Source organism: Squalius cephalus (genome assembly GCF_949319135.1).
Source record: "Squalius cephalus genome assembly, chromosome: 9".
In the NCBI taxonomy this organism is placed as follows: Eukaryota; Metazoa; Chordata; class Actinopteri; order Cypriniformes; family Leuciscidae; genus Squalius; species Squalius cephalus.
Genome location: NC_137130.1, coordinates 38522066 through 38534263, shown reverse-complemented (window position 1 = coordinate 38534263; position 12198 = coordinate 38522066). Strand labels below are relative to the sequence as shown.

At 42.9% G+C, this 12198-nt stretch overlaps 1 protein-coding gene across 1 annotated transcript in view; it reads left to right on the top strand.

Moving 5' to 3' along the window:
- Positions 1-560: 560 nt before the first annotated feature.
- LOC307163962 (sacsin-like) overlaps positions 561-12198 on the top strand; it is a gene marked incomplete at its 5' end in the record, with an annotated part of 35482 nt that continues 23844 nt past the window's right edge. Inside the window, 4 exons of the mRNA XM_079880309.1 lie at positions 561-565; positions 767-854; positions 970-1081; positions 8263-8446. Coding sequence (XP_079736435.1) covers positions 561-565; positions 767-854; positions 970-1081; positions 8263-8446 — 389 coding nt within the window. The remainder of the gene's footprint in view (positions 566-766; positions 855-969; positions 1082-8262; positions 8447-12198) is intronic.

The following is a 12198-nucleotide window of genomic DNA, read 5'->3' as shown; positions in this document are numbered from 1 at the left end:
TTAGGGTGTAGACGGACAGTCAAGCTCCACTGAAGAGAGAGAGAGAGAGAGAGAGAGAGAGAGAGAGAGAGAGAGAGAGAGAGAGAGAGAGATCACTGTGGAGGTGGAGACAGAATCACAGCCTAGGATCTAACTATATCACTAAATTCCAACAACTAGAACCAAATTTTATGATGTTTGTTGGCCCACTTTGGCTGAATGTGTTAGATAAAGTGGGCCTGTGGGATTCAGTTAAAATGGGCAACCTTTAACCTTCATACTCAAATTCATTAAATAAATAGATTCATTTGATGTTTTATAGTTGACATGCATGTATGATCTACTTTTTTTTTAAAAAACAGAAATGAGTGTGCTATTAGGGAATTCAAGAAAGAAAAGAAAGAGCAGAAAATAAGCATTTAGTTCAGTCTAAATTAATCTAATTTTTTTTTTTTTTTTTTTTTTACATTTTTCTTTTTTTTTAACCACACAGGAGAATGTAAAGAAGGACAATGAGTTCAGCATCAAGGCAAAAGAAGAAAAAGTATGTGGTTTTATTCACTGCATGTTTTATGCCCATAATGGAGTGACATGTTAGTAAATTATATTGAGAGTTATCACATAAAGCACATTTATGCAAAAAAATAAAAAAATAAATAAATCTTGTTTGCCAATAAGCAAACTCTAGCATTATTTCAGCAAATTTTGTTCTTAGTCTAATGAACCTTGAATTTGCTCTGTCTGTGTTTTGTGCAGTTTGTAATAAACTTTACATTGTTAAATGCAGAAATAAATTTGGTGCGACGTCTCCACCATTCATTGATTACCTGAAAGAGATTTTGAGAAGGTACCCAGATGGAGGACAAATATTGAAGGTAGGCTAAAAAAAGGTTTAAATGTTGCCTGAATACTTTCACATCATTGTTAAATGATATGTATCTTAAATATCTCATCGTATCTGTGTTTAATATTAATCCTGTAACGTACCAGGAGCTGATCCAGAATGCAGATGATGCAGGAGCTTCACGTGTGGTGTTTATTCATGATGAGAGGCATTATGAGACTCAGAGCCTGTGGACTGAAGAGCTTGGAAAGTATCAAGGTATTTGTGTTGCAAACAGATTTAAATCACACTAGACTTAAACTTTATAAAATTACTGTAGAGCCCGCAACAAAGGATATTACAGTCTAGGGTTTTACATTTGTCCTCATTCATATGTCACAACCATGAAGAGTTCAGGAGATTTGCTGCTTACCTTCTGTTTTTTAAATGGGGAAGGAGTTTTATTTTTTCAAATTAATCTTATTTCAGAGATCAATATTTGTTTCTATATACAGTGTGTATTCTGATATGTGCATGTATTTTACAAATGATTATTAGTATTAAAAAAAGATTGTCTTTCAAGCGTAAGCCAGGAACACACACGACTGTCAGGCCGATTATGAGTGTAATTTGGTTGTGACGGCTGATCAGCTCAAACGCACCGGGTCGGTTCTATTTGTGCTCAGTCGTTGTCGGAAGATTCTAATATTAGAATTTAAGAACCAGGGGCCTGTACCATGATGGTAGCTGAACAAACCCAGGGTTACAGGATTAGTTTTGAGTTGATAAAACCAAACCAATCCAACCAGGCTTTGTTGGTACCATGATGCTGATCATCAACTTTCCCTGTCAACTCAGGCTTTGATCCTGAATTTAGGAGTTTAGATGTGACATTAGTAGCGAACAGCCAATCACAGGCTGAGAAAGAGTGAAACTGCTATTCATTTATTGCGAGAAAAGCAGCGCGATTCACTTTTCTCTTCTGCAGAATATTACAAGATTGAAAAATATTAAGAATTTAAACAAATTTACACAGCAAGAAGAAAATATGAAACACGCCAACTAAAAAAAAGTCTTGCTATATCAGTGCACGTAAACGTGAAGTTAATTTATACATTTGATAAAGGTATAGAGAGAATTGGACATTTAAGCTCACATGTAGTCATTTTATATCTTTATCAATTGATTCTGAAGCGTATTTATATTACCTTTTATATATGTATTCCTTTAAACTGTGCGTAATAATAATTGATAAACTAAATGTGTGATCGATTAATAATTAATAAAATAATATCTAAATCATACAAATCTAAATTATTCTAAATAAGCATTAGTAAAAGCCAGACATTTTTGTCTTTAAAAATCATTTGCTATGTAGTGACCTTTAATTTGAAGTAGACACAGGTGGAGTGACTTTATCGCATCAGACATGTGACACTTTGCTCATAGCTAATTGGTCCAACCTCTTACCTGGAACATAACCTGCCCCAGACCAGTAAGGTCTGACTCAGCCATGGAGCGTAAGTTACTATGGCGATGAACACGGCTAAAAGCCAAACCACTTTCATGGTGCCTAAATCCCAGAGTTGGCGAAAACTAAACTGAAACATAAGTGGCTATCCACCTGAACCATGGAATAGGCCCCTGATGTTGCCAGTCGTCCTCACAAAGGTTGTTTTAGGTTTCTAAACATGTACATTTCCTGTCAAACATCATTCATGCATATTTTTGTAATTTTGTCAAACACATCTTGTTCCCTTTCGAGAACGCTCACTTCATATTGTGTAGCTAATACGCAGTCTGGAAACTCCTTTCCTCAAGAAATATTGAAGCCTATATTTAAAACGCGGTGCAGCTGCACAGCGGACACAGCAGAGCATCTAGCTCGCCCATTGGCTGTGATGATGCAACTGCACACCCTATGGCAAAGCACCTCTGACTGTGAACCAATCAGGCGACCCTGCGCCAGAACGCTTCAGAGCCCGGCAGAATGAGCGGGGCTTATGTCTATAAACCCCATTATTTCGCCATAATATCAGATTTTATCTCCTTCAGCGACCTTTCACGTCTCTGCCTCCTCTGAAGCCTTCACCGTGGAAATAAGCCTTTTACAGCTAGAACGAGCCTTGCATACAGCGGACAGCGTCTTCTTCACTCACCTAGAAGCCGTTTCACTCACCTCTTCACTCACCTTCTCTTCTGTCGCCGTTCTCCTGTGGCCATCCAGCGAACACGCTATATCCTTTTTTCTGCCTACTGTGTGCTCGCCGCTGCGACACTACAGTTTTCTAAAAGAGCAAATTTGCGAAGCGTTGTTTCAAATGCCTTGCTCTTTATGCACCTCGTGCAGATCCCTTCTGCACAAGGTGGACGGGCACGAGGAGTGCGCCACATGCCTGGGAGCTGCCCTCACTGCGAGAGTCTACCTATCTCAATGCTGCAGACGCGGTTAGCTTTCTTTAAAGATGGCGACACCACTCCTCCTGCTCTTCCTTTTCCCGCACTACTTCAGCCGCGGAAGAAGCAGCGCCGCATCCAACAGCAGCCCGAACTGATGGAAATAAGCGAGCCCACGCCGGCCACGTCCCCGCGTGCTTCGCTTTCTCCATTACAGTCTCTTTCGCCGGTCCTGTTCACTCAGGCAGACCAGCGCCCCTCTCTTCGAGCGGCAGGTCTCGTCTCCTTCGGCTGATCGGACAATGAACACGACAACAGCCTCTCCATTGCTGCGTCTGAAGAAGAGTGCTGGTTGGAGATCTAGAGCGGTACACCCCTTGAAGCCCTGCCGGAACACCTCAGCCCTCGCTGGACGCGCTTTCTCAGCTTCCGGCCAGGAGGCATCGGCCCTGCACACCATGGCGGTGTTACAGGTTTTCCAGGACAAGCTTCTCCAAACCATGGACAAGTCTGGCCCGGATCCTGAGGCTTTTCATGACCTGTGTAGCACCACAGACCTGGCACTGCACGCTACAAAGGCTACCGCTCAAGTGATCGGCAGAGGCATGGCTAACCTCGTCGTGGTCGAGCGCCATCTTTGGCTGAACCTCGCTGACATAAAGGAGGATGGCTTTCCTCAATTCACCCATCTCCAGCACCAGTCTCTTTGGCCCAGCTGTGGAGGGGTTTTCTGAACGATTCACTGAAGCGCAAAAGTCGTCCCAAGCTGTGTGACACTTCTTGCCCAAACGCTCCAGTTCTGCTTCGAGCCGCCCCAAGAGCACGCCGCCTTGTCAGCCAGCAAAGCCAGCGCCTCGGGTTTCTCAGCCCCGCCCTGCAGCTGATACCCATCGTCGCTCGCGCCCAGCTAAGCGCTACCTGCTGCCATGGTGCCAGGGCCCCCGACCCAGCATTGTGTTGGACCCTGAGCCACCAAAGACCTCCTAGCAGCAGGGTCTGAGTCTCGATCTAGCCGGACCACCCTCGAAAAGAGCTCATCTCAGTCTCCCAGCTCCCCGTTTAGCTCAGGCGGCTGGAGATTTTTCTACTATAGTAAAAAACCTGTTGCACTGCATGCTCCCCTACAAACAAACGCTTTTTTTACAGCGACCCAAAAAAAGCACACAAAGAGTATGTTTCGAACACACAACCCCGGGTATCCGGTCCCCCTTCACTAGGCGGCCCCTCCCCAGTTGTCACTCTATCTCTGTCCAGCTGGGCCAGGGTCTGAATAAGTGCACAAAACACAACACACGGGTATTAGGTCCCCCTATGCTAGGCGGCCTAACCCCAATTATAATTCAAACCCTAGCCACAAGGGCCAAGGCCTGGCAAGCCATCCCCGATGTGTCGAACTGAGTTATGAACACTATAAAGCAAGGATACTCGCTCCAATTCGCTCACTCCCTCCAATTCGAGGCTTCGGTGAGAAGCAACATGACTCACGTGCTTCGTACCTAAGTTCAATATCTGCTAGAAAAAGGTGCGATAGAATTAGCCCCCGCCCACCCCCTCTTGCTGGGTCAGTCGGGTTTTATAGTCGCTACTTCCCAAAAAGGACGGCAGCACCAGGCCCATTTTAGACTTGAAACATCTGAACAAAGCCCTCATGAGACGGCCATAGAATGCTATCTACCAAACAAATCCTCACACAGGTTCGCCCGGAGGATTGGTTCTTTACGGTGGACCTGAAAGACGCTTACTTTCATATTCAGATAACCCCCAATCACAGGCCATTCTTGAGATTTGCCTTTGAGGGGCAGCCTTATCAATACACAGTCCCCCGTACATTTACGAAGTGCATGGACGCAGCGCTTTTTCCCCTGAGGCAACAGGGAGTGCGCGTGCTGAACTATCTCGATGACTGGCTCATTATGGCTCAGTCGAAGACCGAATTATTGACACAGATCCTTCGTCCTCAGCCATTTGGAATGCCTAGGGCTCAGTATCAATTTTCCCAAGAGCAAACTGTTACCCAGCCAGAATGTAACCTTTCTGGGCACAGTTATCGACTCAACACTGATGAGAGCTCAGCTCACACCACAGCGCATTCTCTCTATCCAACAGCTGACAGCCTCCTTTAGGGTGGGTGCGTGCAAGGTAGCCTCCTTCAGAGGCTTCTCGGTCTCATGGCCGCGGCATCGTCAGTACTCCATCTAGGATTATTGCATATGCGCCCCGTTCAGCACTGGCTGAAGCGCCGTGTGCCAGCCAATGCGTGGCGGTCAGGACGCCTGCACGTTGTGGTGAACCACAGCTGCATAAGAGCTCTGGTTCCCTGGAAAGTCCAAAACTGGTACCAGTTGGGCGTGACCATGGGTGTGGCCTCCAGGAGGAAGGTGGTTTTCACAGATGCCTCCAACCAAGGTTGGGGGGCACTGCTCGAGAGCAAGCCTGTCTCCTGCCTCTGGTTGAGCCCAGAGAAGAGCTTACATATCAACTGCCTGGAAATGAGAGCAGTTTGCCTAGCCCTGAAAGCGTTTCTGCCAGACATCAGAGGACACCACGTCTTGGTCCGCACAGACAATATGTCAGTGGTGCCCTACATAAATTGCCAGGGCGGTTTCAGATCAGGCAACCTGTATGTCATGGCCAGAAATCTCCTCCTTTGGGCTCTCTGAGAACTGCTCATGTCCCAGGCATCCAAAATTTGGGTACGGACATGCTATCTCGAGACAACACTCCCCCAGGTGAGTGGTCTCTCAACCCACAGACGATTCTTCTGATATGGAGTGTTTTCGGCAAGGCAGAGGTCGACCTCTTTGCCTCGGAAAGCAACACACATTGCGCAATGTTGGACAGAGTCCTCACGCATGCAAACAGGACGATCTGGCACCCTCGCCCCGACTTATGGGCCCTCCATGAAAAGGTCTTGAATACTATCACTGAGCCTAGAGCACCGTCTACCAGGCACCTCTATGCTCTGAAGTGGTCAGTGTTCAAAAGCTGGTGCACAGCTAGGGACCTCGAACCCCAGTCATGCAAGGTATCTGTGGTACTCTCCTTCCTGCAAGAGCTCATGGATGTGGGTCGCTCCCCATCCACGCTCAAAGTATATGTGGCAGCCATAGCAGCCTATCATGCTCCTGTGGCTGGCCGTTCACTGGGGAGAAACAACCTCGTCGTTCTTTTCCTCAAAGGAGCCAGGAGGATGAATCCTCCCAGGGCCCCTTCTATACCGGCTTGGGACCTCTCCACAGTCCTTGAGGCAGAGACTAACTAGATGGATAGTGGACACCATCTCTCTAGCATACGCCTCGGTGGGACAGGCTTGTCCCATAGGTGCTAGAGCCCACTCTCCAAGAGGCATGGCCTCTTCGTTGGCCTGGTCTAGTGGGGTACCAATTCAAGACATATGTGTGGCGGCCGGCTGGTCCTCGCAGTCCACATTTGTTAGATTTTATAACATGGAGGTTCCTTGCCTGCAGGCTCAAGTCCTCTCAATATGACAATTAGACCCGACAGTGTCCGGTCTTATCAGTCTAACATATTTACTGTCCATAAGCACAAGTTGTCCAAGGACTATATGTAATAGAGTGAGCCTGGTTCAGGTTCTCCATTCCCCTTAATTATGAGACCCGACAGGAATTATCATGTCCCTTATGTTTTATTTTTTAATTTTTTTTTTATTATGGCTTGTTTCTGTGAGCCTCGGGTTGCTTCCCTAGGCTCCAGTTGGATGGAGCCAGTTGCTAATAGTGCGGCGTGTTACATTGCGCCCCCACTGCGTGTTTGCTGTGCAATACGAAGTGACCGTTCTTGAAAGGGAACGTACTCTGTTACTAACGTAACCTCGGTTCCCTGAAAGTAGGGAACGAGTATTGCGTACCCAGACAGCAAAATAGTATCAGCCCAGATCCGGCCCAGTTCTGGACCGTGTGGAATCCAAGTGTACCAGATGTGGGTCGGATCTGGGCCGACACTATGTTGCTGTCTGGGTAGCCTGTCGCACTATTGCAATCTGTCAGAGTTTGTCGCTTCAGTCGATTTAACCTGATATTATGATGAAATAATGGGCTTTTATAGACATAAGCCCCACCCATTCTGGCAGGCTCTGACACGCTCTGCTGCATGATCGCCTGATTGGTTAGCGCATCAGAGGTGCTTCGCCATAGGGTGTGCAGTTGCTGCAGCACAGCCAATAGGCGAGCTAGACGCTCTTGTTTGTCCGCTGTGCAGCTGCACTGCGTTTTGAATATAGGCTTCAATATTTCTCAAGGAAAGGAGTTTCCCCACTGCGTTTTAGCTACGCAATACTCGTTCCCTACTCTCAGTACGTTTTTGATGTTTCTTTTGTTATTTTATTCTGTAAATTAACAGTGCAAGTTAATTATTTTTAGGATATTCATTGTTTTCTGCAAAAGAAAAAAAGTGAAACTGCATTCTGTAAAAATTCTGAATAAGCAGCTTATGTAGGCTATATAACTGCACTTGTTTATGAATATGTATTTCATTTAAATAGTCTAACAGATAAAAAAATCACCAACATGACAGTTTTTTCTGCACAAATTCCACTGCGAATAAGTAGCGGCGGCTGTCTGTTGACATCCATGTTTGTTTCGGTACATAATCTCGGACAGTTGAGTTCAGCAGACCAGAACTCATCGACAACAGAATCGTTAAGTGTTGTGTAGTGACTGACTCAGTCGTTAAGTTTCTGTTCTTCTCTGACTGTCAAAGACTAAAATCTGCTCCAGTCGATGGAAACAGTCTTTATGTGTGTTGAGTTCAATCTTCGAATGTTTCAGCTCGTTGTTAAGTGTGTCCCCAGCTTTAGCTACTTTGGGAGCAACCAAAATAATAAATTAAACACACTTTGGCAATAATAACTGACCTCTGTTTTCAAGCACCAGTCATCAGTTGTATCTCAAACTGTTTGTATCTCAGATATCTAAATCCTTATCCAGATCAAAATCTTTGCTGCATATATCACATACAGTACAGTAAGGGAGACATGATTCATTAGGATGAGTCTTTGACAATACTGAAAAACTCTTATCATCTGTTTGTATCTTTGATCGCAGGACCGGCTCTCTATGCCTTCAATGATGCAGCCTTCACAGAGGAAGACTGGGAGGGAATCCAGAGAGTTGGCAGAAGCATCAAGCAGGATGACCCAACAAAAGTCGGGAGATTTGGGATCGGCTTCAACTCTGTTTATCATATTACAGGTGAAATTCACTACATTAACTCGTATAACTTTTTGAGGTATTCTACTAAGTGCCTGCTGATTAGAAATACTACAATATCGCTTGTTGATTTATATAGCGTTAACATCACAATATGCCAGTTAACTCTTTCCCCGCCATTGATTGAGTTTTTCCAGCAATCCCTTTCACTGTTATACGGCAGGAGCGCTACTACGTATCTTCTGAAACAATACAGAATCTCTGCATCAAAAAACAAGTGAAGAAGAAGATCTGCATAAACCATTGGTGCGTCTCAATTCGCCTACTTATACTGCACCCTAAAAGTATGTACTCTTTTTTTTTTTTTTTTTTGTGAAGAAAAAGTACATACTTTTGAGTGTGTAGCAGAAGAGTAGACAACTTTGGGACATACTATCACGTCATAAAATAGCTTCTTTAACCCTTTAGAACCGGCTGTGTCGTTGCCGACACATACCAGCAAGCTGTATTCATTTTACCGTAACTCTTCAACCGTTTGCACTATCAAAACCATTCAAATTGCCCCTGACAGTAGACAACATGCGCTTTTCGGCAATATACTGTTTATTACGGTAATTTCATGCTTTCCATAAGCAAATGACAGCAGCTTTCTGGCAGAGTGGGAAGGAAGGATTTGAACAGACAGATTCGAAGTGCATCAGATTAGAGTGTTTTGGATTGCATAAAATAATAAAAGATACGAACAAATACATGGCGAAAGAAGTGGTAGACAGCAGAAGAGGGGAATTTTTAATGAAACTTGAAAACTTACTCTTTCAAATATCTTAGCATGTGGTGTGTGCATGTGTATGTGTGCGTGCCTAGTATGAATGCATGCATTTGTATGTGTGCGTGTATGAAAAAAAAGTGTCCTAAATAAAAACTGTGCAACCCAGTGTCACAAAAAAGACTTGTATATATGTATTATAGGTCATTTTTCAACACTCTCAGAAAAAAGGTACAAAAGCTGTCACTGGGACAGTACCCTTCAAAAGGGTTCTAATATGTACCATTTAGGTACTAATATGTACTCTTTTGGTAGCAACATGTACCTTTGAGGAACTAAAATGCACTCTTTAGGTACAAAGGTGTACCTTTTGAAAAGGTACCGCCACAGTGACAGCTTTTGTACCTTTTTTTCTGAGATTGAACTTAAAAGTGTTAGTTTCTTTCGTTCGTGATTTTTCAGTTTTTTTCTAAATAAAAATCAGTAAATTTATTCTCGTTTTTTTTTTTTTTTTTTGTCTATTTAAATTCTATTTACAAACTCACCACACAAAATAATGGGCAATAACTGTAATTTGTTGAAAGCTAATCTTTTTCTGAAAAAGATGACACCTTGCACATGAAGATGGCACATTGTTTTAGAATTTTACAGTCAAAAAATCTAAATATGTGAAAAACCCCTATTTTAGCTTCAGGTTCTAAAGGGTTAACAGTTGCTCTCTGTCGCATAGTTACACGCATCCGGTCACGCAAACTGACCTGTCAATCATCTTGTCAAAGATAAAATCCTCCACATTTAATTTAATTTAATTTCCCACTGTATCGGAGAGAAATGCAGACGCATGTCGCGGGTCATTCACTCTCCTCGTATTCATGCATAACGATGCATTCAAAAGTTAATGGACAAACGAATCTTTATAAAAGTTCATGTTGTTGTTGCAGATGAAATATAACATGGATACATTACATAAATATTTTATATCAGCTTAAATGTTGATTATTAGTCACTCAAACCCCTTTATCTAAACCTCTTAACCGTCGGATTTGCACATCCGCCATGTTTTGTAGTTTTCTGAGCACTTTTTACTCGTGTTTGTAGTTCTTAACTGGATCCTCCTCCAAAGCGCAATGGGTAATATTAGCTGTTATAGTGAGCACGGATCCACACTTCGTAAATCCACCGGACATAGTAGACCATCCGGACTTCTGGCATACTTTGGCATGTCTGAATTCACTCACTAGTTTTCATTCACTCCTTCAAGTGTACTATGTTAGTGGAGTAATGTAGGGAATAGTGAATGAGGGTATTGGGAGAGATTTCGAACACAGCCCTTGCTGCGTTTAACTCCACTTTTAGACATACACTCGCAAACTTCCCTAAGCACGTCCCCTCGGAGGAATCCCCAACACCATTTTGAAGTGCAACCAACTTGATCAAGTGGTTTGAGGGAAGATAATTTGGACAGACCCTCGAACCCTCGATTTTGAACGAGGGAGTCAGCTGATGAATTTATGTTGCTGATGTGGAGTTTTATCTTCAATTAGCATATTCTGTCATGATAATCTATAAAATAGATAGTGTGGGAACTGTTGTAAGATGCAAGAAAAAGTGGGTAGAATACTGCTTACATAAGCTAACATGATCATCAAACAGTCAACAGCATATTCAAAACTGCCTAATGTTACTGAATGAAATGTTGACCCAGGTCGAGCGACATGACTGTGAAGCTTTGGGGGTGTTGATGGACCTGATCTACTCCATCTGTGTTTTGATCCCATCTAAACGTAGCTTTTGACAAAAACACGATTTTCTCATCTTTTTATAATTTTTTATTTTTTTTTATTAAACTTACCCGCATTCCAATGAATTAAGCTCAGATAAAATGATTTTTTGTTTGATGTTTTAAATCAGAGGCTCTGTTCTTACTTTTGATATATTGTATGTTTAGATATTCATACAACAAAATGTTCTGGGGCCATGAAAGTTTTGTGAATGTCAAATATATAAAAAATGCTGGCGCTGGCAACTATTTTAGAAAGCCCTGGTGGGGAAAGAGTTAATGTATTTTCAAATTACAATATATATCACATTATGGAATATTTCATATACATTTGTATTCTCTAGATTAACTTGCTAAATTAGCACATCCTACACAAGTTACTACCAAAGCAAATCTTCATAGAACGATGTGCTCATATTGTAATAATTCATTTTCTTTTTCAATTCTATTATGACGTTAAATTGCCAGAGGGTAGGCTATATGTTTTCAGAAATATTACTGTAGGTATCACAACTGAAAGAGACTGTTATGGCTCGTTTCCACTGAGCGGTACTGTACGGAACGGTACGCATTTATTTGCGTTTCCACTATCAAAAGTTGTGAATGGTACCAAAATGCCGAACCGTACCGTACCACTTTTTAGGTACCCTTCCATTGGGGTACCTAGCACAGTGGAACGGTACTAAAAGGTGGAGCTAGACTCACTGCAGGACGCTGATTGGTTGACAGAGAATCGTCACTTGCGTGTGCTACAAGGGGAATGACAACATAAGAAGCGCCATTTTTTAATATACAGTTTAATATAATACTACTGTTGTTACTGTGTCACGAAATGTAATTTTAAGAGTTTTTCAGGCAAGAATGTAGTTGTTTAAAGCTCTAATCTGTGGTTTATTTATAAAGATGATTTTTTTTTCCCCGGTTGTGAGATCCATGCGATCAGCGGGCGCTCGGCGCTCATGTTTCCCGGCTGGATGAGCCTTTCCTCGGCTAGTTCTTCTGACGTTCGCCGCTGACTCCGACGGTAGTGGTTAAACATGAGATATAATTCGTCTTGTGTAGACCTAACGGGCGATCTTTGGTCTCGTGAATATATAATTCGTTCCCTGTCAATCGTTTTGGCTGAGGGCTAAGTTTAGTTTCATATTATAGGCTATTTGTATTTAACTTTACTGTTGTAATGTTAGACTAGAGCGCTGCATTTGGATATTTGACTGAATTGTTTGCTTTATTTCTTATTGTATAGCTTCTTGTACCTTTTACTTAAACTTTTATATTGGCTATT